Genomic DNA, 24,708 nt, shown 5'->3' on the forward strand with positions numbered 1-24,708 from the left:
GTCGCTTTGGGACGTTAGACCCCAATGAACCAAACCAACCAACCGGAAACATAAAGCTAATTAGCAAGACTGATAATTATTCCATGGATACACTACTGATGTTTTTCTGATCGGAAATGTGGGTGCTGAGGTATGCTTAAAAGAGATGATAATATAAAGGAACTGAAGAAATTCTACAAGTGCGTAAATAAGGTCTGTGATATCTGAGGCTGTATGATGCTGCCTGGATGCTGGGCCGGAATAGAGGAAACCACCCAGCCAGGCTGCAACACGCTTGATGGCGAAACAGCTAAAACAAGCTTGCTGGGAGTGGCCTCTGGACTTGGTGGGACAAAAATGTCCTGTACAGAATGCCCTAACAAAATGTTTATTACACACAGCAAGAACAAACTGACATAACCAAACTAAAGTGTGCTCCAGGTGCACCCACAGCAGACACACTGCTTCAACATAAGGTATGAATGAGCCATGCAGTTAACTCTTGCATTCTTGCATTAACTCTTGCATTTCTCAAGTAATGCAATGCAGAACAGTCCTCACCCATATTGGTCGCAAGGTGCCAGTTTAATTCAAACCACATGGCAATTTAGTCACAACCCTGAAGCAATGTGACACTTAACAATAATGAACTGCAATGGTCATCAATATCAAACACACAAGCCTAATTCGGCTGTGGTAGAAAAATGGTGAAGCAGCTCAATATACACATACCTCATCCTCATACAGCAACGGTGATGGACTCCGGTCCATGCCATCATGTCGACCGCCATCATTCTGCAAAATATGAGACTACTGTGTTATTGGAACTGTGACTACTTTCAATACATATCTAACACGTGACATCGCGTCAGCAGGCTCAGTGATACGACAGCCATTTTACGAATCATTTGGCTGCCGCATGCACTTTGTGGCATGCCTCAAATGTCGCACCCAGTACTACGACCAGCTCTTTTCGCATATGAGCTCCTCCACCTCCGAGTACAGAGCCTATACTAGAGTGCTTCAACATGCTGCTTGCTGGATGAGCACATGTCTATTGCGAGAAAAAGGTACAGCAGTGCAAACAGCATCAACTGCTCATGATGTGCTGTGAACCCACGAGCGCTGGTGTTTGCCGGTTTCTGAACATTTCCAGCAAACTTGGTGACCCTACATTTAAGGTGTACATAACTGCATTCATTTCACAAGTGTGTGGGGGCTTGCTAGCAGAAGAGTTTGAAGTCTCTAGTACTGCTACATGGAAGGATCAGCCCAACATTTTTTTTCTTCATTTTCGGGCTCTTTGAGCTGGTAGAATATAATCTGAGGCATTAATGTAGCTCAGCTCATGTGTGCTTATTTATTCTCATCTTTCTCGATGGCGAAGCGTAGTTCATGAAAGCATCCGTTCCTTCAGTCAGCTGCAGTATCACGAGAAGACTGACAAGCAGTATCAGTCTTAGCATTCGGTTCCTGGGCCTCAGCTAACCACATATTCTACACAGCTTTTTGTTGCATGTTGCCTGCATGCACAATCTTCATACTTTGTACTGCAGGCAAGGAGAAGCAATACGGGCATCAGGATTCATCTCCTTGAACTACATAGGTTTTCTTCATTTCAGTAACCAAGTATCACATGCATGTACTATAGTGAAACAACACAGCTAGCGTGAGGATTCCTTCCATACATAAGTGCAGTAAAGTCAGCACATCTGCCACGGGTGAAAAACAACACAGGCAAGCACTTAAAAACTAACAAGCAAATTTATTAATTTAGATTGCCTAGCTTGTGATGGAAGTTTTGTGCCTAAAATGTAATGTGGCAAGTTCGCTGGTGTTAATTGTAACAGAGCACGAATAAGACTAAATTCATGGTCCAAAGTCTCCGACCTCGGCTGTAATTCTGCTACTCAGGTTACTTACATATTCATTACAGATTGCAAAAAAGACTACGTCGTCTTGTTTCCACTATGTAATAGTTAATACATACCAACCTGCCTGTCACCTGCCAACTGTGCATGCGCATGGCTGCACTTTGTAAACCACTGACTTTCAAGGTGGAAGCAACCAGGTAGTTCATGCCAAAAGGTCAAAGCCCAAGTTGTTTGCTTCTCGGCCATTCCATGTACCTTGTTATGCATCGCCAGTGTTGCAGATTTCGTGACGTAAGAGAAAATCTCACCCTTACTTCCCCCAAAAGCAGCACTTCTAAGGATGCCCCACTGCATGGTTAGAAGCAAACACCTACAGCTACAAACGTTTCACAAAGGCTGTATACATTTCAGGGAATTCCTTCCTAACACACGTCCCTGGCAATCTATGCAATTCGAGACACCTAACCACCACTGCAAATGACAACCAGATACTACAGTACAATAATTAGTTTACCTTCTCCCATTACACTGTAGTGCCAATAAACGCACATAAATGCTTATGACAAGAAAACCTATGCAAAGAAAAAAATAAAGCATAGCTATAATCTGCAAACACTGTATTCCTGTGCTTTGTGTCTTCAGCACTTTAACATTAGTACAAGGTGTTGGCAAGTAGCATCTTGATCTTATTTTTCAACACAATAACTAACAGCAAAAAGCCACCTCAAAATTCCACACACAACACTACATACTTTGACAGGCCGCCTCGGACTTCCTGGCTCCTTGACATACACCAAGGCCTTCTCGACGGTCGGCTCCAACGCTTCTGCAGAAATGACGGGCACATATCAAGGACGCACCAATTTTAACAGAAATGTGACAAGCAATAGAATTTGCGTATAAGCATATGAAGCATGCAGTATTTGGAATCAAATTTAAAGGAAATAAAAATGCCGGTGGCAAACTTTGGTACAGTCATGGCGCCAGTGCTCTGATTAAAAATAAACACCTCAGCAAATGGAAATAAGACTAACTGCTATGCAGAAGACAGGAACCTTCCCCCTGATCTAAGATGTGTACAATACAACTACACTTGAAGTTATACCAGGACGCAGGCTGTATATGACGTCAGCCCATTGATCTGCCTACCCACAGCAAGTGTGAGGCTGACGTTTGCAGCTTTTCTATATCATACTTCTCCCACACTGCAGCTGAATACTGCGAAGACCTGCCACTACCCTCCATTAATTACCACCCTCAAAGTGGTAATTCATCCCTATTCATCCCTTGCCATGTTCGTGCTCCTGAACAACGTTTTACACATGCAATATGTGGCCTGGCAGCAGTGAGGTCTTGGTCATTGCTCAACACCTATGCTCGACTGTCCTCTAACAGCTCCATGATGCTCCAACGGCAGGTCATGCTAGCATATCCCTGATATATGACTGCGTGCCCCAGCGCTTCTGGCCAGGTGCCTACTTCTCTGTCCGGAGCTATGTGGACAACTGCAAGCTTTGTCAGTACCGCAAAAAGCCCCCAGTCCTGCCTTCCAGATACCGTCAGCTGACTGCCATCCCGGAAAGCCCATTTGTACGTGATGATCTCAGTCTGCTTAAGCATCTTCTAGAGTTTTAGTGGCCTAGCGGTTTGGAACCCGCTTTGCATGCAAGAGGTGCAGGGTTCAATCTTTAGGGCCCCGCGCACCACCAGTGACACAATGGCACGAGCTTTCTCCTGGCCTGCTTATAGTGCTTTCGCACTATAAGCAGGCAGGTAATTTATAGTGCTTTCACACTATAAATTACCTTGTGCCAAGGCACTCTTAGGCCAGAGCTGCCCTTGCGCCATAACCATTCAGCACTATCATCACGCTGTGTTCACCTTGGAGGAACAACTGGATTGCAAATGTATTCAGCCGCTGAAGGATGACGGAGTGACTGAGTCAGCGAAGGACATTTCTTTAGTCTCAAAGAGTGCCTCCTTCTGTACACTGTTCCATGCAATATCATTGCACATTATCTCACTCACTCATTCGGCTGTCCAGGAGGTCCTGCAACCTGCTGTTGCGTTGCCGCTCGTCCTGCCAGAGTCTTTCAACTGACTCTAGCTCTTTCTCAAGGGCCTTGACCCTTTGCTCTGCATCATGCAGCAGCCTCTTAGGCACAAGCTCGCAGTCATCATCACTATCCGTGTCGGAATCAGAATACTGGGCTTTGCGCTTTTTTTCATTATTCTGGCCATCGCAGCCTTTTTTGCAGCTGCTAATTTTTGTTTTTTTTCTTTGGGGCCAACCTAATGAGTTGGGAAAAAAGATGAAGGAAAAAATGTATGCAGTATATAAATACCACACCTATAGCATGCTGCACACTTCATAATAGAATGACTTCCCCACCTTGGAGGGCGCTGTGTGCCCGTGAGTGCTGTTTCCGTCAAACACAGCATCTGGGACAGCCTTATGGCGCTTAGCCATCCTTGAAACCAGGTCAGCTTTGGTCACTGTGAAACACAAAGTGTAGTCGTTTCTTTTTGCTTCCATGGTAAAGGAAGAGTGCACTGCAATAAATACTACACACAAGCAAGCAAGAAAGACTTCACGCGGAAAGCCTAAGTAGCCGCTATTCATGCGCTTGGTTTTCCTGCCTTTCACAATGTTTTTTTCTTTATACTCTTTTTGCATAGTCTATGGAATGCTGCAAGAGGCTCTTCCGCAGAGCATCCGTGCTATGCAGTGAAGCCTTCTTCAATTTTTTTTTTTACGCAATTTGAGTAATGAAAAATTTGTGCTGCATTGGAAGAATGATGTCGTCTTATTAAGAAAAAAAAGCTCTATTAAATGAGCTAAAAACATTCTGGTATATTTGGCACAGTATACTGCATATTGCGTGATAGGGAAAGGGTCAAAACGCACGGTTGCTTTGCCACTCTCAAAAGGCAATTATAAACGTAGCATAACACTGGCCGATTTGTGCAGGTTGTCAGTGCATGCAGCAAAGCAGGGAGAAATTGCATTTTCGAAAAAGGGCATGCTGCATTAATTTACTTACGTCCCAAGACGACGACGTCTCCCTCGTAGTAGCCCTCCTCAGCTTCGCGGCCTGCGGCTTCGGAGCGCCAATAAACTTTTTTGTTTTTTTGTACATCGTTTGTATCGCTGGGCGCGTAGTCCTTGATCAGACCGGTTGCGACAATCGCCTTGCCGCCATCCTTGTACTCTACATGCGCGTAGGTCGGAGCGGTAGGAGGCATAGTTAAACCGAACAAAGAAACACAGCGGCGAGCGGCTGAGCTACGCTGAAGAGCCGAAGACCGTTGCGAAGAGTGCGGTAGATGAGGAAAAGGATGGCTTTGGCTTCACGCGGAGCTTCGTCCTGCCACGTGACCTGACAGCCTGCGCGCTAGATTTGAACGGTGTTGGGAAGTGCCCGAGACGCGGGCGCAAGGCCTTTAGCGTTATGCCTGTCACGGGAAATAATTAATGCGAATTGTTACAAAATTGAAGATAGACCTAAGGTGCAGCGCTAAAATCCTCACGCCCGCGCCTCCCAGACTTCCCAGTGCCGTTCAAATCCAGCGCGGTCCCCGTGGAATTCCTGCGTGAAGTGAAGCCACCTGTACCTCAAGCAAGCACCTGTTACACGCGCCGTTGCCATGAGATATATCCCTGAAGCTAAAAAAAGCGCCGTCGAATGATGCATTTATCGAATAAACGAGTTATGTATATCGCTTCATCAGCAGCAGAAGAAGCAAAAAATCGTATTTCTCTGCTTGGCTGAAGCGGAGATAGATTTAAGAGGGAGGGGGGAGGAATTTTCGCCCAAAGTGATAAATTTATTTACGAAAACCATGCTTAATACCACTTTTTCCAACGAAACATACCCAAGAATTACTGGTTTACTGGTTCCAAGAGCACCGCCATCCTCTCCCTCCCTCCCCCCTCCCGACCGCCTGCCTATATATAGCTACTTTATCCTTTCTACAGCCTCCTTTCTACCTGAGTGCATCTCTACGAAGTGCGCTCCGAGCTTCACTCAAGCACTTCGTAAGTGGACATGTCCAGCCTTTGAGCTATGGAAGGCCCCTCCGCACCGAGGAAACGAATGACGTATCTTCACGAGAGCCAACCATTCGATGTGCCACTGTCAACTCGCCACTACCGTCGGCGTCAGTTGCGCGAACATCTCGAAGCTGCAGACTATGACGGCCATATAGCGTTTCCTGGCACCCCGGACACAGCTGCAGGAACTTCTGCGTTCGCGCCAGCATTATCGGCGGAACACGGCGGCATGTCGTGGACACCTTCCGCTGAAGGGTCGACAGTACTGTCTTCCGTCGCCGCGAACCCAACTTCTGCGCCCAATGCCACGAACGCAGAAGCTGGGGACGACAGTACTGTAAACACTTCAGCAGAAGGTGTTCACGACATGCCGCCGTGTTCCGCCGATAATGCAGGGAACGAAGAGCCCCCTGCATTCGCGGCGAGCAGCGCAGACTACAGTAGTGGCGACCCTTCAGCGGAAGCTCTTCCCGACATGCCGCCGTGTGCCGGCGAAAATGAAGATCAGCCCTGTGGAACTGGCCAGACATTAAATGTGCACCAGGCGCTCAGTGAAGCTCTGCACGAGTATGGCACCGCGACCCTTCCTGGCTCCACTACCACAAAAGCGGCGGCGATCGTCATGATTGTGGCGTTCATCGTCGCCCACGGTCTCCCATGGGACACCGTTGATGGCCTTTTGCGCCTCATTGACGCATTGTTCGGCTTCAATGGCAACGTGCTGCCGAGGAGCAAGTATTTGCTCAGGAAACTGTGGAGCCCGCAGTTGGGTTGTCACGTAAAGCACCACTACTACTGTGCAGTCTGTGGCAGCGTGCTGGACCCCGTGCATGGCACGGACCAGGTCCACTGTGCACTCTGCACTGAAAGCTCACAAGTTTCAGTGCTGAAGGAGAAAGGATGCTTCTTCAGCATTATGAATGTGAAGGAGCAGCTTCTTCAGCTTATTTCTACATGTAAAGAGGCGTTGTTCAATGAACTGAAGAAAATTGGCGAGGTCCTCCAAGGTACTGATCAGATCAGTGACATCACCATTGGTAGCCTCTACAGGAGGCTCAGGAGCACTGGGGGCCTCACTGATCAAGACTTGACAATCACTATCAACACGGACGGCAGCCCAGTGTACAAATCTTCGAGAACTTCTGTGTGGCCAATTCAGTTTGTTGTGAATGAGTTGCCACCTAAGCTTCGGCAGCAGCATCCTGTGTTAGGTGGACTCTGGTTTGGCCATACCCACCCCAACATGACAGTCTTCATGGACAAGTTTGTTGAGGAACTCAATGGAGTTGGAACAATTACCTGGAACGTTTGCTCCGAAACTGTCCAATCCAGTGTTCATGCTGTATGCTGCACAGTAGATGCTCCAGCTCGGGCTGCTGTGGGAAACCACATCCAGTTCAATGGAAGGTTTGGCTGTCCGTGGTGCCTTACATCAGGAACGCAAGTTGCAGGTATGATTGTTTTTACTTAATTCTGCAAGTGATTCTGCTTGCATATGAGCAGCCAAACTCAAAATGTCGGTCCACACAACGTGTTGTTAGGCAGGTTGGTTCATATCAAATAAAGTGGTGCGGGTGTCGCTTCAGAGACGTCCACAAGGGAGACTTGAGGGAATGAGCATAGTGCAACCCATTGAAAAGGTCGAGCTTTGAGACATGCTAGCGAGCTGCTTTGTGGCTGGCACTCCTCTGAGTTCCTATAATTAAATTCACTGCATAAAACACAGCAGTCAATAAAAAGTGGTGCTCAGACCATACGAAGCAAAGCTTTTTCACAGAAAAAGGAAAGGCGTATTTTTTCCCTGGGCTTGACATGCATGCGATGCCTACTACTGTTCTTAACATGTTTTGTCAGCTTCATTGTAATTTGAGGTAACTCATTTAGCCATTCAAAATGAACACAAAGAATTTCCCACAAAGAATAACTGCGCAGAAAGGATGGGACAAGAGAGAAGAAGAACCACACGGAACAAACGCAGTTGGACGCAGTGTGGTTCTTCTTCTCTCTTGTCTCGTCCTTTTTGCGCAGTTATTTTTTGTTCTCATAATGTCGTACCAATTAGCCCCTCACTGCACTGTTCTGGATTTCCCGCACTCTAATGGTTTTTCAACTTTTATTTAAACCTTGTAGTGAGCGTGTGAAACCTTATTGATGATTGCAGGTGCTCGCCGCTACCTTGAGACAGCAGGAGTTCCAAGAACATCAGCGGGCATGGTTAAAGATATGGACCGCGCCCTCGAGTGGAACGTGACTGTGAATGGCCTCAAGGGTCCATCTCCTTTGGTGAACCTTCGGCATTTTGATCTGGTGTGCAGCCAAGCAGTAGATTATATGCATTGCGTCCTGCTAGGAGTTGCAAGGCAGCTCACGGACCTCTGGTTGGACTCGTCAAACTCGCACGAGCCTTTCGACATCGGTATGTGTCAATTCCTGCTTCATACAATGAAAGGTTTAAAGAAAATGCAAGACTAACTCTGACTGGGAAATCATTTGTGTGGGTAGAATGCCAAGATGAGTTAGGGTAAAAGAACTTATGAAAAAAAAGTATACACATTATTAACAAAGAGGACAGATTGATAAGAACAGGGACTGCACAAAGTGCTTTCAACTAAATTTTATTTACAGCTCGGCAGCATATACACAGAGGCGGGGCCACTAAAGAAAAAGAAGAAACTGAGTGCTTGCACGTACTGATGCGGTGAAGGAGCATTGTTTCTTTTGTCAAAAGGTTAACTTATTGCGCACCCTTGGACCCCACTCGTTCATTGTGCATCAGACGTGCCTCTATAATGTTGCTCACCACATGATCCCTGCTTCTTCGACTATGCATTCTCTGAACAACAGCTTGTACGATTCGCTGAGACAGTCATGGCAATGCGCAGGCAAACAACCATTTCAGTGTTGTGCCACGTTACATTTGTGTTCACCTAGCCTTCACTGGTGCATTTTCCGGTTTGACCAATGTATACTTTACTGCATGTCAATGAAATATGGTACACCAGCCTTTCTGTGCACTGAACAAACTGTCACTGATGTTTCTGCACCCTTGTGAGTGGCTGCAGAATGGGGTTTGTCGTACTGTGAAACTTTTCCCTAGACATGCGGTTTTCAGAGTTTTGCAAATCGACAAACCCAGTCTCCAGCCACTACAACCCATTAGGTTTAATAAGCTGCATTTGCTGACTCTGTTAGCCATATGCCAGTATGTGTAGTCTGATGCTGTTCTTGATATCATGCAAATCTGTAGTAGGCTTTTGCATGTCTATGATGGCAAAACAGGGAATGGGTTCTGAATTTTTGGAACATATTCCAGTTCACTGCAATTGCTATGCAGGTTGCCTTGTAGTTAAGTGCTCGACAATTGACCGTATTCACACTATCAATCAGGAGATAGAGAGTTGCGCAGGATGTAACCAACCCCTATATATATAACCTTCGTTGATTATGAGAAAGCATTTGACTCAGTGCAAATCTCAGCAGTCATGCAGGCATTTTGGAATCAGGATGTAGAAGACTGTTATGTGAAAATACTGGGAAATATCTATAATGATTGCACAGCTACCATAGCCCTTCACAAAGTCAGCAATAAAATTCCAATAAAGAAGGGTGTCAGATAGGGAGAGACGAACAGGCGGTGAGGCTGTTTACTGGGGGTGTTCCAAGCCCTAGATTGGGAACAGTTGGGGATAACAGTTAATTTAGATTGGTTAAGAAATCTGTCATTCACTGATGACATTGTCTTGCTAAGTCACTCAGGAGATGCAATGCATAGTCAGTGAGTTAGAGAGGCAGAGCAGAACGGTGGGTATAAAAATTAACACATAGAAAACCAAAGTAATGTTTAACAATCTCTCAAGAGAAAAGCAGTTCACAGTTGGTAGCGATTTGCTGGTCAACTTCGGGCACATAGTGGCCGCTAATTTGGATCGTGAGAGGGAAGTAACTAGAAGAATAAGAATGGGGGGGAGCACATATGGCAGGTTCTCTCAGATCTTGAATGGCAGTTTGCCAATATCCCCCAGGAGAAAAGTATACAATAGCTGTATCTTACCGGTACTCACCTATGGGGCAGAAATGTGGAGGCTAACAAAGAGGGTTTAGCTTAAGTTATGGACAACACAGCCAGCTCACCTCACATATAGTAATTTTAATTTTCCACCGAATAATAACATCTACAGCGAAAAATTGGTGCAGTTGTCAGGAGCCAGGGTTTGGAATGCTTACCCCCCCAAATAAAAGAGTCCCATGAAACAATTAAAACATTAAGAACATACTTTATGAGCCTTATTTGACCTATGTGAGAGTCGTTCTTGGTTTGTGTTTGTTGTAACGTGTTGTTCATGACATATATTTATTCATTCTGCTGTAAAATACACATTGTTTTCTCCTCATTGTATGCTGTATTTTGGTCTTTCGCCGTGCTTTTGTGCTCTTCATTTTACACAAGTGCTGTGTCACTGCCATCATGTATATTGTTTCTAAACCCCACACTAGCCTATGGCTATGGGTTCAGTCAGTGTTTTGATAATTTGTATGGCAAGAGTAGGAATAAAATGAAATGATGTGAAAAAGAAAAAAAAACTAACAAACTGATAGGTGTAACATTAAGAGACCGGAAGTGTACAGAGTGAGTGAGGGAAAAACGCAGGTTGATAACATCCTAGTCGAAATCAAGAGGAAGAAGTGGGCTTGGACAGGGCATGTAATGCGAAGGCAAGATAACCGCTGGTCCTTAAGGGTTATGTAGTGGTTTCCACGAGAAGGCAAGCGTAGCAGGATGCGTCAGAAGTTAGGTGGGAGGATGAGATTAAGAAGTTTGCGGGGATACGTGGCCACAGCTGGCAAAGGACAGGGTTAATTGGAGAGACATGGGAGAGGCCTTTGCCCTGCAGTGGCCTGCAGTGGGCGCAGTCAGGCTGATGGTGATGATGAATCACTTTCACTCTGACAACTACAGTGCAAGTAATACAGTTCAAAACAGATAGGTATTTCAAAGGCAGTGAATCATGGCAGACTGAGCATGTCTGTCAGAGTAGTTTTAAACTGAGAGCTGAACTAAAATCCTCTTCTGAATTTTTCAGGCACTCCATCTACCGTAGCCATCCTGGACAGGCGTTTACTGAGCATATGCCCACCTTACTCTTTCACACGGCTGCCAAGCACCCTGAACGACCGGTGCTTCTGGAAAGCCAGCGAGTGGAAAAATTGGCGGTTATTTTACTGCCTTCCAACATTGTATGGTGTACTGCAGCCACGTTTTTGGAAGCACACTGTATTATTGGTTGAGGGTGTCTTTGTCCTGCTTCTCGACAATATCTTGCCAAGAGACCTTCAGCAAGCAGGTAACTTGAGCTTGTTTTGAAAAGTATTTGTAGAGCGGGAGACTAAATCAATAGCATCACAATGCATGAAGCTACGTCGCCAGAAACAGGTGCCATGGATGATTTCACACTATTTTGATTCATATTCCAGCAAAAAATTCACTCTGAGATCAAGAGGTTGGTTCCATGTGCAAACTAAAGTGCAAAGTGCAGTGGCAACTTATTTGTAATGAGTTTCTTCCCAAACGGAATACAGTATTTCTGGAAGAAGCTTTTTTCGCTTCTCACAGCTGTGTGATGAAACGGAAGTGTTTGAAACGTAATCTTTTCTAATCGGTCACCTGAGTGTCTATTCCTTTGTATCCCCCTTTTATTTTCTGGTTTTGTTTTCAGCCCCCCTTTCCTCTCTGTGAAATATTGGGAATTAAGTGACAAGGCCAATAGCAGGCAGAGCATTTCACAGATTGTGTGAGAAAAACAGTGTATTTGCCTCATGCATGCGGTGGAATCTATAAAAAAACATATAGGTCCTGAATTAGGCTGCAGAAATGGCAGAATTTTGAATTAGTACATCCAAAGATACCCTCTTCACGAAGGAACAACTTAAGTGTTTTTTGAGATTGCTGACTGATGAATTGCTGTTAAGCAGGGCACTGCATGAATGAAGCACCATGTAGCATGAGCCATACAGCATTCGCTGTTTCAGACAACTTGCAGGCATCTGGGAAGAGAGGAGAACTTGGTATGGTTCCACGTCTTCGTTGCGAGATATTTCTAAGGAGTGAGTTAAACAAAGTTCACGAAATATGGAGCTCTGACATAGACACGGCCATCAAATGGACGTGTCTCCAGCTTGGTAAAAAATGAGCAGTGCAATAGTAGCTGGGAGACATTCCTTTGCATTGAAGGTTGCCTTGTATCACAGCCTAACTGAATTCAAACATCGAGTGTTATAGCAAAGCCTGCCTACATTTTTCAGGAAGCAGACTTCATGACTTCGCGTCCAAGGCAGCAGGATATTATGTACAGCGCTTCATGACGTTCAATATCCATAAGCTCCTGCACCTTGCCAAGAATGTGGAAAATCTGGGACCACTGTGGGCGAATTCTGCCTTTCCATTTGAAACTGGAAATGGAAAAGTGGTGAAGATGGTGAAGGCAGCAAAGGGGGCCCCCATGCAATTCTTGGAAAGAGTTGTTGTCGAGCAGGCACTGGATGTAGCCCTCCATTCAATTTCTTTGCCCAGTGAAGTGAAATTATTCTGCACTCGGGTTCTGGGCAATGGTGGTACGCAAAAGGCCCTTCACATTGGAGACATTTGCTTTTCTGGGCCACCACTCAAGCCATGCCTCACATTGCAAGAGGAGCAGGCACTGAATGGATTTTTAAGCAAGCAATGCACCAGTGTGAATGAATTTTTTAGAATGAGTTTTCAGGGTACCATAATCCATAGCCAACTATACAAAAAGGCAAAGAAAAGCAAGAGCTGTGTAATTGTAACGCATAATAATGGCTTTTGTTTGGCCGGCGGATTCTCCAAGTCCAGCCATCTGACAATCTTTCGGGTATTGTAGTTCTACTTTGTCAAAAATTGGGACTCGATAGTGTTGAAGGCCTGGCTCCCCACATTACAGCATGTTTTAGGTCCCCATTTACCACCTGTGCCGTACTCACACCCGCGGATGTGGCAATGCCATGCTTTTTCATAGACTTCACTGCCGAGTCCACATCCTATGTGTGTACTTTGCCCAACTTAATTGAGCGTGACTGACTTCAGATAGTCACGTTCGTTTTTGTGGCACTGTAAAAGGGTCTTTTGTGCAGTTTTTGCACAAAAGCAACTGAGCAGCCATGCCGTCAGCCAGAGCAGGCTTGCAGCTGGCAACTGCTCCCAAGTGCACAATAGCGCTGAACATATGCTACCCGCTTACTTATCATCTATGTTGTCATAAGCTTTTGCAGCGTCAAGAAACATGGCTAAGGTGGAAAGGCCGAAAGCTCTCTGGTGTTCAATGTGAGTCACCAAGACTAAGACGCTGTCTTGGGCACTAAGACCTCGGCGGAATCCTGTCATAGATGATGGCAGTGCTATGCTGTCCTGAAGCCACCACAATAAGCGTTCATTTGCCAGCTTCTCCATCAACTTAGCTACACAGGAGGTCAATGACACAGGGCGATACGAGGCAAGGTCTGTCATAGCTCAATTCTGAACAGTTTGCAAGGCATGGGCATACAGGGCCATATGTTAAGGTTGATTTACTCGTTTATCAGCGATCGTGTGGTTCGTGTACGGTTAGGGAGTACAAAAAGCACCGAAAGGGTTCTATCACGAGGTGTGCCTCAAGGAAATGTTCTTTACCCTACGCTCTTTAACGTCATAATGGCTGGCCTTCCGATTCGTTGAAAAAAAAATTGCATGCATGTGTGTATGTCAATATATGCTGACGACATTTGTATTTGGGTTACTGGCCTTAGTGTTCCCGGAGACTGTGATGGGTCCGATTGATGAGATTGGGCGAGATTGATAAAGTGCGCCTGTTACTTAAGCCGCCATGTTTTATTCTCCCATAGTGGCCAACAGAGTGCTAACATTCGGCTAGATACCGATTACAAACACTACACTACCCTCCTTGGGGAAAGTTAAATGGATGTGCACACGCTGTCACAGTTCACTGTAGAGGGGTCTCTCACTGGCAAACAGTCACAAAGTCAGGTCTCAAAGTGACGTGGAGGTCTTCTGTTTCTCTGTGGATAGCGCCGTGTTGGAGAACTCTGGTGCAATGCAGGTGGTGTAGGCGGGTGCAATATGGGAGGTGCAGGCTGGTTCACTACAGGTGGTGGATATATGATGTCACCACGGTCGAGCTGTGTTGTGGCTGATGCTTGTTTGAGGCTAGAGACATCTTTGAAAAAACTTGAGTTGCGCGTTATTACTCTGTTTCCTCTCGATGTCTTGATTTGTGATCCATGAATGCTTACAATGGTATAAGGGTCTGGATCATAGTATAGAGTGGACTTGTCGCGTCTCTCTTGCTTGCACAAGACTCGTTGGCCGATACAAAAGCGATGTGGTTGAGTATGTCTTCGTGAGTCAGCATGATGTTTGTTGTATGCCTTTTTCTCGAGCACGGTTGCTTTCAACCTTGTTAAGTCTTCATTGTGCGAAGGAGCTTCAGTGTAACACGGCAGAAGATTCCTCATTGGTCTGCCAAACAGCAGTTCATGTGGTGATCTTCCTGCTGTTAGGTGTTTGGAAGATCTATATGATATCAGGAAAGTGTCAAGCTCTACTTTCCAATCTGTGTTCTCAAGCTGACTTGTGTGAACATGCTTTTTCAATGTTCTCATGAACCGTTCTGCTTCACCATTAGCTTGAGGCCGCAAAGGTGTGATCCGCTGATGTCGAAATCCTAACTCTTTCGAGAGTGCAGCAAACTCTCTGCCTTGGAATGGTGGTCTATTGTCAGTTTTTACCTGTGCAGGGATTCCGAACTGGCAAAACACTCGTCGCAGCAAGGGGAGCACATTGTTCGCACTTGTGGAATGTGTGACTTGTACTACTGGGTATCGCGAGAAGTCATCTATTACCACCATAGCGTACTTTCCATCTGGGAACGGACCACAAAAGTCAACCGAAACTTCCTCCCAGGGACGATTGGGTGGTTCAGTGATGGCAAGTGGTTCTTGCTTTGCTTGGGGAACGACTGCTTGACATGGTAGGCAGCTTTTAATCAAAGTGTGCACTAGTTTATCCATGCCTGGAAACCAAGCTTTTTCTCTCAGCATTTGTTTTGTTTTGACGATCCCTTGATGACCCTTGTGGGCGAGCAGCACTGCTTGCTTCTGCAGGCTAGTGGGAAGAATTAGGAGCGTTCCTCGAAGGATGATGCCCTCAGGTGTTGTTGTTAGTTCATTCTTTATGGATGCAAATGGCTTCAGTTTAACTAAGACCCAGCTGCTAGGTGTCGGGTGCTGGATAGCACTGACAAGTAATTGTAGCTGCTGGTCTGCTTTAGTTGCTTCAGCCACTTTTTGAACTGAGAAGGCATTTGGGATGCTGTGGCACTGGATGAAGTTAACATACTCGTTGGGTACTTTGTCGATGCAGGGCATGTATTTTCATCTCAGGAAGCGGATGCCTGGAAATGTAATCGGAAGGGTTGCCACTTCCCGCGGTGTGCTGTACATCAAACTTGTACTCTTGAATGCGTAGAGCGAGGCGCTCAATGCGGACAGATGGTGATGATCTTGGGTTTCCCAGTATGCTCACTAAAGGCTTGTGATCAGTCAGCAAAAGGAAGTGAATTGCACAAAGATAAAGGCGAAAGTGTTCCATTGCCCATACAGCTGCGAGCATTTCACATTCTATTTGGGAGTAGCGACTTTCAACAGGTGTGAGCGTTCTACTTGCATAGGCTATCACTGCAATGTGTTCACCGACACGTTGTGTGAGGATAGCACCCAGTCCATGTGGACTTGCATCTACTACCAGTTCTGGTTTGGTTTGGTTTGCTTTATGGGGTTTAACGTCCCAAAGCGACTAAGGCTATGAGAGACGCCGTAGTGGAGGGCTCCGGAAATTTGGACCACCTGGGGTTCTTTAACGTGCACTGACATCGCACAGTACACGGGCCTCTAGAATTTTTCCTCCAAAGAAATTCTAGCCGCCGCGGCCGGGATCGAACCCGCGTCTTTCGGGACAGCAGCCGAGCACCGTAACCGCTGAGCCACCGCGGCGGCATACTACCAGTTCTGTCGGCTTGGATGGGTCAAAGTAAGCAAGGGTGGATGCATCTGACATGGCTTGTTTTAAGCTCTCAAAAGCATTCTGCTGTCGTTCTGTCCACTCCCATGCAACATTCTTCAATGTCAGTTCACGTAATGGCTGTGTGAGATCGGCTAGATATCTCAGGAATCTGCTGAATAGTTGATCATGCCTAGCAAGCTCTTCACTTCTTGCGGTGACTCTGGTGTTTTGATTTGTAGGAAGGCTGCTATCTTCTTGGGATCAGGACGAACGCCGTCAGCTGAGAAAATAAGTCCAAAGAAGTTCTGTTCTCGTTGAAGAAAGTGACACTTTTTCTCGTTGAGTGTCAGTCCAGCTTCTTGGAGTCGCTGCAGAACTGCTTTCAATGAGGCGTCATGCTCTGGTTTTGTTTGTCCAAAAACAAGGATGTCGTCACTAACATTCAGGACATTTGGGATGCCATTGAGCACTTGGCGGATGGTGTTTTGAAAGATTTCAGCCGCACTGCTGATGCCAAAGTTGAGACGTTTGTAGCGAAACACGCCAACATGTGTTGAGAAAGTTGTGAGCTGCCTTGAAGAAGTGTCAAGTTCCAACTGATGATATCCATTCTTCAGGTCAAGGTTGGAGAATACTGTTGCTCCATTCAAGGCAAGAATGATGTCATCCACTGTCGGACACAAATGTCGTTCACGTTGAATGGCACTGTTCACAACACGCATGTCAATGCAGATTCGAATTTCGTCAGGCTGATGTGGTTTCGGCACCATAACCACAGGGGACACCCACGGTGTAGGTCCGATGGCTGGCTCTATGATGTCTTCTGACACAGGAGGCGTTTAAGTTCTTTTTCTGTGGCATCACGTAAGGCAAACGGAATACGCCTGTGTGGTGGTGCAACAGGTGGGACTGTGTCGTTCACAAAAAGGTGGATGTGCTGATTTTTGAGTTTTCCAACTCCACTGAACAATTTGGGGAATGCTTCCACGATTGACTTCTCACCTGGATTGTCAGAAACTTGGTACGTGATCTGGACAAGCCCCAGGTTGGTTGCTGCTGTGAAGCTTAAGAGTGCTGCACAGTTTCCTGGAATGACAAAAATGTCGTCTTCAATGCACTTATCTTTGTATCGCATTGTAACAGAGACTTTGCCCAAAAGTTGAAGTGGAGACTTTGATTTGTATGGGAACACTCTGATGGATGTTTCTTGGAGATTCACATTTAGGCGACAGCTCTTGAAGTCATTTTCGCCAACAATTGACACTGTAGCACCTGTGTCGATTATGAAAGTTACTGGCACATTGTTGACAGTGACAACAGCCTTTGGAGATGAACTTGCTTCAGGGGAAGTCATAGCAACAAAAACGTACTCGTCACTGCTTGGACTGGTGTCACAGGTGGCTGCAGGCTCTCTAGTACTTGAACTCTTCTTACTGCAGGCCAACTGTGTGTTTGAGTCATTGTCATAGTCCACTGCATGTACTGTTCTCCTGGTTGAGCGACAGAACCGTGCAAAATGACCAACCTAGTTACATGCCTTGCAAGTCTTGCCCCATGCAGCACAACTGGATCGACCACCTTTGTGAGGCCACTTGCCGCCACAGTTGCGACAATCTGCTGACGACACACGAGGTCGCTGCGGTGTGTAGGCCTGCCGTGGCATCTGTCGTTCATTTCTTTGGTGTTGGCCATGGTGGTGTCCTTCCTTGTGCACTGTGAACACCGCCGCGTTGTTATCGACGTGCTTTTCGATTTCGGACACATCCCGTTCGACATCCTCGAGCATTCTTCCTTGCTTAAGTAAGTCCGGTAACGTGAGGGAATGAAGCATGGCATACTTTCGAAGGCGAGACGACGTTGTGGCGAGAATGATTTGGTTCTTGACTTCAGAGTCGACGTTTTCGAAGTTACAGTGGCGAGAAAGCTGCCGGAGGCGCGCGTAGAAGGCGTCCAGTGACTCACCAACGTTTTGCTGAGCTTGACGAAATTTGTAGATAGCAAATGTTGAGTTCACTCGAGGCGCAAAATATGCATTCAGTTTCGCTCGAGCGGGATCGTATTCCGGCGTCGATGTACTCTGCGTAGTTTGGGTCGTGCTTGTAGCCGTTGCACCTTGCGCAGCACTGTCGGGGAGCGAGCGATATATGTCGTAGACTTCTTCACTGACGTAGTGCAGGAGGAGCGCCTTCTTGCGTGCATCTGCCGATATATCGCAAGCTAAAAGAAAGTTTTCGAACCTTTCTATCCACTTCGTTCGTTCGTGACCAATATTGTTGTCGTCGGTAGCGCGAAGGTGAAAACTCGGGAAAGCAGGGAGCACATGTGCCATGGCTACGATTGCCGGTAGCCGCTCGTTGCTGATGGGTGATTGGACGGACTGACTCTTGATGTAGTGGTACTCACATGAGATAAAAGAGAACTTCTGACACCATCTTAGTGTTCCCGGAGACTGTGATGGGGTCCGATTGATGAGATTGGGCGAGATTGATAAAACGCGCCTGTTACTTAAGCCACCATGTTTTATTCTCCCATACTGGCGAACAGAGTGCTAACATTCGGCTAGATACCGATTACAAACACTACACTGGATACCAACACAAACGATTAGCCCTGATAGCTCGACAGGCTCCACTTTCGGTGCAAGCTTGCCTTCAAGGTGTGGGATTGTCTCTTCCAGTGGAAGAATCCGGCTTTATTCTGTTTCCAGGTGTAGGAAGACGTCAAGCGCGGTTGCGGATAGACCTTGGTCACTCTTGCATCCGTCAATTAAATAACACGCGTTTTCTGGGCGTCATTATTGACTCCCATCTACAGTGGCAAAAAGCTGTCGATGCGATTGTCTCATCTCTATCTTCGCTTCTCAATGTGTTTCGTAGAATTGCTAGTGAGCAATGGGGAAACCATCCTTCTTCAATGGTCAAACTTCATGAAGCGCAGGTGGTCAGTCGCATAATGTATCAATTACCTTTAATTTCCCCCTCGGCCTCACAGCTTGAACGTCTCGTAGAAAGGGCCTAAGAAGAGCCATTCGAGTTCCTCAGGTGGCTTCGAACAAGGCAGTCCTTCATGAGTCACTATCGAAACCACTTAACCTTGTCGCTTCACAGAGACTACTACTGCATCTTAGCCGCCTAGGAGAGATGGTAGCTTGGCAATCCCTTCTCCAGCCGCTCTGCAAGAGATATGAGTCGAAGGCCTACTTGGCACTTAATCCTCTTAGTTCTTTAGGCCTTAATTTCCACGGCAAAGGAAACAATTGAAACCACCGTGGTCTTTTCCGACCTTCGACTTTGAGGTCACAATTCCCCATGTGAGCGCAAAGCGCAGCTCTCCTTTGGCAGCAACGCGCTCGCTCGTACTTGAACATTTGGAAAAAGAGTATGTCGGCCATCTTTAAATTTTCACGGTTGCTTCTTTGGACAAGGTCAAACAAGCTAGCGAAGCGCCTTTCACATTCCTTCTTTGACCTGTAAGTGGTCTGCACGCATTTCTGCTGTCGTATCCTCCACAATGGCCGCAGCTGTTGCTATTGAGGTGGCTTTACGGAAGTTACGGTCTTGTCCGGCTCAACCTGTTGTCATCCTAATTCAAAATCTGCCCTTCAGAGGTTAGAGCGCGGGTTTCGTACTGTCACCTTGTCTATAAGCTCTCTACGCTTGGTAGAGAACCTGCACAACAGAGGCTTTACTCTATATTTCCAATGGGTGCCCTCTCACATAGGAGTCAGAGGCAGTGAGGTGGCAGATAGTCTCGCCCATAAAGCTCTGTCAAGAAATTCATCAAAAAAAGACCCTCCAGATGCAAAACCTTTCTTCAGAAAAAAGGTGCTCGATTTTTTCAGTACCCTGTGGAGTCGCCTCACAAGCCATGTGTGACCAAGGGTCTGAGAATATCCCAGGCCACTCTACTACATTGAATTCGAACGGGCTCTGCTCGTATTCCTGCTTGGATGCATAAGACGGGGCATGGCATCGGCTCTGCTATGTTCAATATGTGGTGTGTGCAGGGATATAGAACATTATATTATGTACTGCCCAGAGTACAACGCGGAAAGGTCTGTGATGTTGGCTTTCTTCAAGAGCACAGGAGCCCTTCACAGTACAGTTCAGGACATTCTCTACCCGAGTGGAAACCAGACATGCAGAAGAGGGGTTGACGCCTTCTTTTAACATTCCTGCAGGACACTGATCTTCACCCTAAATGGTGACAGCAGAGACGGTCTATTGCCTTATGTGATTTAATGTGTGTGTAGATAGTGCCTTCTGGAGTGGTGTATGTTATTCTGTGAGTGAATGTGTGCATGGATGGTGACTCTGCATTGGACTATGTTCTACTGTGACTTCTGGATTGGATACTGTTGTGTTGTTACTGAATGTGTGCATAGATGGTGGCAGTGCGAGTGGCCTATGTTCTGTTATAAGTGTCTGTGTGCATAGTGGGGTAGATTTGACCGGTTTAGGACATTATTAAAATATAAGTGACACTATATGGTGGAGCAAATGCTGGCAGAATAAGCAAGGCTAATTCCACCTGTAGCACCAAACAACTCAACTACTTATCATCTAAGGAACAAGAGTGAGGGTGTGCATGCAGCATACATCAGCCACTTTGCACTCTCAGCAGAGGGGCAGGGGCTAGCGTTGCAGACTACAGCACTGCCCTCAGCTGCGAGCCTGTTCTGGCTGCCAGCGTGGCTGCTTAGTTATTTTTGGAAAGACGCTATGTATCAATGTGGTTGTTATGCAGTGGCTCTTCAGTATAACTTTGCAACTTTGGCCGCTTACACTTTGATGATGATTATTTTCATGACGCAAAAATGTCTGCCAAAGAGTGCCGTAATTGGGCTTATACATTCTTGTGAATGGGCACCTGGCGGCTTTGAGGACTGAACCATGTATCTCCTGCTTATGAGGCGGATGCTCTAACTACAAGATAACTCCTGTGACATGTGCACATTGGCCAACTTGATTAAGACAACATTGCATGCTTGAAAGAATTCTTGTTCATATTGTGTGACCCTGAAACGGAGGCATACATTGTACATATACAATACTGAAGAAGTTTCTGTTTTGTGCCTTTTGCATCTGCAGCTGTGACCACGTGCTATCTGCCCTGTTTGATTTGGTGTGACTGATTTGAAACTTTTTTGAGATGCTGGAATGGAAGACTATTGTACGGTACTTTCTATTCTGTCTGTTGATATCTGGCTCAGTGCTTGCTGTATATATTTGTTTTCTCCAACTTCCGTTATTGCGACTGCTTTTAAATGATTAATCTGAAAGGTTCACTTATTATTTGTGTTTCTGAAGTATTTGGTTCTGCACTCACTTAACATTAATGACAGACGATGTGGCTACAATAACAGAGGCATGATGTAACCATATATGGTGCTTAATTAGGCACCACATTCACAGTTGTCATGGCCTGGCATTGCACATATGAAATGAAAGTCGCACCTTGTGCATGTTGTTTTTCATTCAGCACACCAATCGCTGGTCTGCTGAAACCCGGCCAAGTTTCATGTTGGTTAAAAAGGCATCATGATGGTATAAACAGTTTGGTTCAGAGACAGTTACTAGTTTACTTGCATGATTCTTGTCTTAATTAACTTACCTTTGCGATGTGTCATAACCTTTGCAACAATATTCATGTCACCCACCCCACACTGCTTCATATTTACTTGTCGCACCAGCTTCACATCATACATCATTAAACTCTATGATGTCGCTCACAAGTAATATCGTGTCTGATTTTATGACTGGTAGCAATCTGAGTCGTACATCATACAAGCTTCATCATAAGTCATACATTCTGCAATGATATCGTGTCTGACTGTATGATGTATGATGCGATCTAAGTCGTAAATCATAGAAGCTTCGTCATAAGTCATAGATTGTGCAATGATATCGTGTCTTACTATATGACATATCATACATTTGAGTCGTAGATCATAGAAGTTTCGTCATAAGTCATATATTCAGTATGATATATCATTCATCTTGAATGAGTTGTACAATTTTATGATTTGTCATAGAAATACTGCCAAGATCATAGATCGTAGCCATAGACTTTTTCAGCAGGGTCAGTCTGTCAGCTGGGGTTGTTCTGTCTTTTGGTGCTTCCTCCCTTGGGCAGAGTAACTGGAATGTGCTCTCCGCTATTCAAACTTCCCTTTCAGACACTAAACGGGTGCCGTCCTAAGCTATTTCTGATGATCAATATTTATCTGCAACGAATGCTATCCTAAACTTGGCACGTTTAGCCTCGCTGCCTCTATTAGTCACCGATCTCACAGTATTTGTTTAGTTTCTGTCAATTTACAAATCTGAATTCCTTTCATTTATTTCCTAAATATTATTATTATCATTATTACCAGCATATTTTTCTGTTATTTATTACATTGTTTAACATTCTGAGCACCTGTCAGTCGCGCCTGTGTCTTTTCCAATCCCCCGCAGTGAGTACGCACCAGTATTTTGAGGATAACAACAACAATGGAGCGCTCGCGCTTGGACAGCGGCCATTGAATCATCTCTTGTTCATCGTTCCTTGCGCCTCATTCTTCGGCTGGCCGTCACGTAACATTTGGTGTGAGGTGCTGGGTAATCATCGGCATCCTGGTCCTGGAGCTTCGCCGCTCTGTATCAGCCGTGGTCGTCGGCCCTGAGTCCTTGGCCTGCTTCGCCCGGCTTCCCCAGCCGTTCCTACTCGAGCCGGCCTCGCCGTTGCTTCTCCCGCCCAGTTCCCCGCTCCGACCACCCGACACGACGAGCTGGAACCGGCCCCACGACCGACCCGACCTACCGACCCCATTCACCCGAGACGCTATACACACGTGAAGAAACCGTTCAAGATGGTTTATAAAGATGGTCTATAAAAAAAACATCTTTTGGCGAGTGTATGTTTTATTTTACCACTAAGTGCTCAGTCAGCTTGCAGTGCCATGTATGGACCAATTTCGTCGCACTTCTAGGAGCAGTGGCGTGTTCATTTCCTGCATTCAGTTTGTATAGGTGAGTTTAGATTGATACAGTTAAGAGCATATAAAAAATTTTATTCTCTTTTGATATCACTCTTTGTACAGAAATCACATTCAACGAGGTTACTAGTGCTTGTTGACTTGCACTATTGACCTCATTTTGTTTCTGTCTTTCTCTGAGTTCAGTGGCACGAGCCTCCAAGTCTAGCTCGCGCAGCTTGAATTCCTTTTTCATTTTTAAGGCCTTCATTTCCCGCCTCTTCTCCCAGCTTCTCTGTTTCAGTTAGAGGCGCACCGTGTCATGTTCTGAGCGTTCCGTCTCAAGCTGGATGCATTTCTCTTTACGTGCCCTTTCATGGCTCCATCTTTTTTCTAAAATCTCATCATTTTCGTCACCTGCTGCCTTTGGCTTCCGTTTTCCGGCCAAAGCATATTTCCCAAAATGAAATTAATTCGTGACAATGCATCAAATGAACGAAAGCAAGGCAGGAGAGCAAGATAGATCCACGTTTGCCAGTTGGCAAAAGAATTTAGCACGTGCGAGTAGCATAAACTGATCTACTGATGACACTGTTTGAATATGGAACCTGGTATGATAGAGCTCAACTGAAAAGTGTCGTTCTCTTCATTTTAGCCGTAGATGCAGGCTCACGTTCCTCAGTTTGCTACTGTTCCTGTGATGTCACAGTACTTGTACAAGGCATTTGCTCTGCGCTCTGAAAGTTGTCAGCATCAGTGCTGAAATATTCGTCTTCGACAGCTTCGCTTCTCGCACATTTGTTGCAGCAAATATGATGCAGTTTCGGGAGTGTTGTTGATAGTCTCAGATGATGTTGGGTCTGAAAAGAGGAGAAAATGTGGACCCTCTGTTACACACTTAATTGGTGTTTTCCAATACACTGCATTCCATCACAAATAAACCATGACCCTTGCCACTTGCTACACATCAAGTGCTGGCATAGGTTTGATTTAAACACACATTTAAAAAATAACACCACCAAATAGAGAACGCTGCGTACTTCTAGTCTGTTCTATTTTTTCTTTTATTTACATATGCCACTTTTATTTCCTTGTTGTTAATTTAGTCCAGTGCAGAATGTTTATCTACCACACTAAAGCAAAATGCCTCTCACTGACATCATGCTTAGCAAAATGATGCTGAGCAAGCGAATAGAAAAGGAAATCGATGTATTCTTATAGGAGTAGCTGTGATGTGGTGACACTCCCGCAGGCATTGTCGCAGGCATTGTCGCGCATTCCTGTAGCAAAAGTTTTGCTTGCAGCTGCTTGTGCCTTGCAGTGTTTAAACTTGTGTCCAAATTCTCTTGCAAGGTAAAAGATCTCCTGCAGGAGCCTCTCCTTCTCTTCATATGCTTCTGCTGTACCTGATATGTGAGAATTCATATTACAGTAAAAAATAAACTGGCTGATTCATACAGAGAAAAGTTTGTGAGCACCATCTATTCACACTTCACATCTCATTCAAGGCTTTCAAGAGCCATGTTATGCTGTCTCTCAATTTCGCTTTTTATCATTGCAAGCAGTGTACACAGGCGTCACGAAACCCAGTTCTTTTCTAGCAGAAAACCAAGAAGTTTTCTTAGGCGCATGCACAAAATTTATTATGAACTGTTAGTATGCTAGGACACAGTAGAAATCACAGAATTTATGTAATCAACGCTTTGTGTATGCTGGATCTATCTCCAATTTGAAAGGATGCTCAGGACAAAAGTAACCAAAAAAAAACCTTTAC

General features: G+C 45.6%; 1 protein-coding gene and 2 pseudogenes across 1 annotated transcript; 1 reads left to right on the forward strand and 2 right to left on the reverse strand.

Moving 5' to 3' along the window:
• Nucleotides 1-5,920: 5,920 nt before the first annotated feature.
• On the forward strand, nucleotides 5,921-13,000 carry LOC149357369 (uncharacterized; annotated as a pseudogene).
• A 3,972-nt stretch (nucleotides 13,001-16,972) lies between these two features.
• LOC149357370 (uncharacterized) lies at nucleotides 16,973-18,305 on the reverse strand. The gene has a single exon (XM_089577914.1). It carries the CDS (start codon nucleotides 18,303-18,305, stop codon nucleotides 17,502-17,504), a length of 804 nt encoding a protein of 267 aa, XP_089434040.1. The 3' UTR covers nucleotides 16,973-17,501.
• Nucleotides 18,306-23,238: 4,933 nt separating this feature from the next.
• On the reverse strand, nucleotides 23,239-24,359 carry LOC149357371 (uncharacterized; annotated as a pseudogene).
• Nucleotides 24,360-24,708: the final 349 nt, after the last annotated feature.

Source organism: Amblyomma mixtum, chromosome 3 (genome assembly GCF_055824585.1).
Source record: "Amblyomma mixtum isolate Tamu chromosome 3, ASM5582458v1, whole genome shotgun sequence".
Taxonomy (NCBI): Eukaryota; Metazoa; Arthropoda; class Arachnida; order Ixodida; family Ixodidae; genus Amblyomma; species Amblyomma mixtum.

What these genes read in the sequence shown, in the direction of transcription:
- LOC149357370 (XM_089577914.1), bottom strand. Translation starts at nt 18,305, where the DNA reads ATGGCACATGTGCTCCCTGCTTTCCCGAGTTTTCACCTTCGCGCTACC.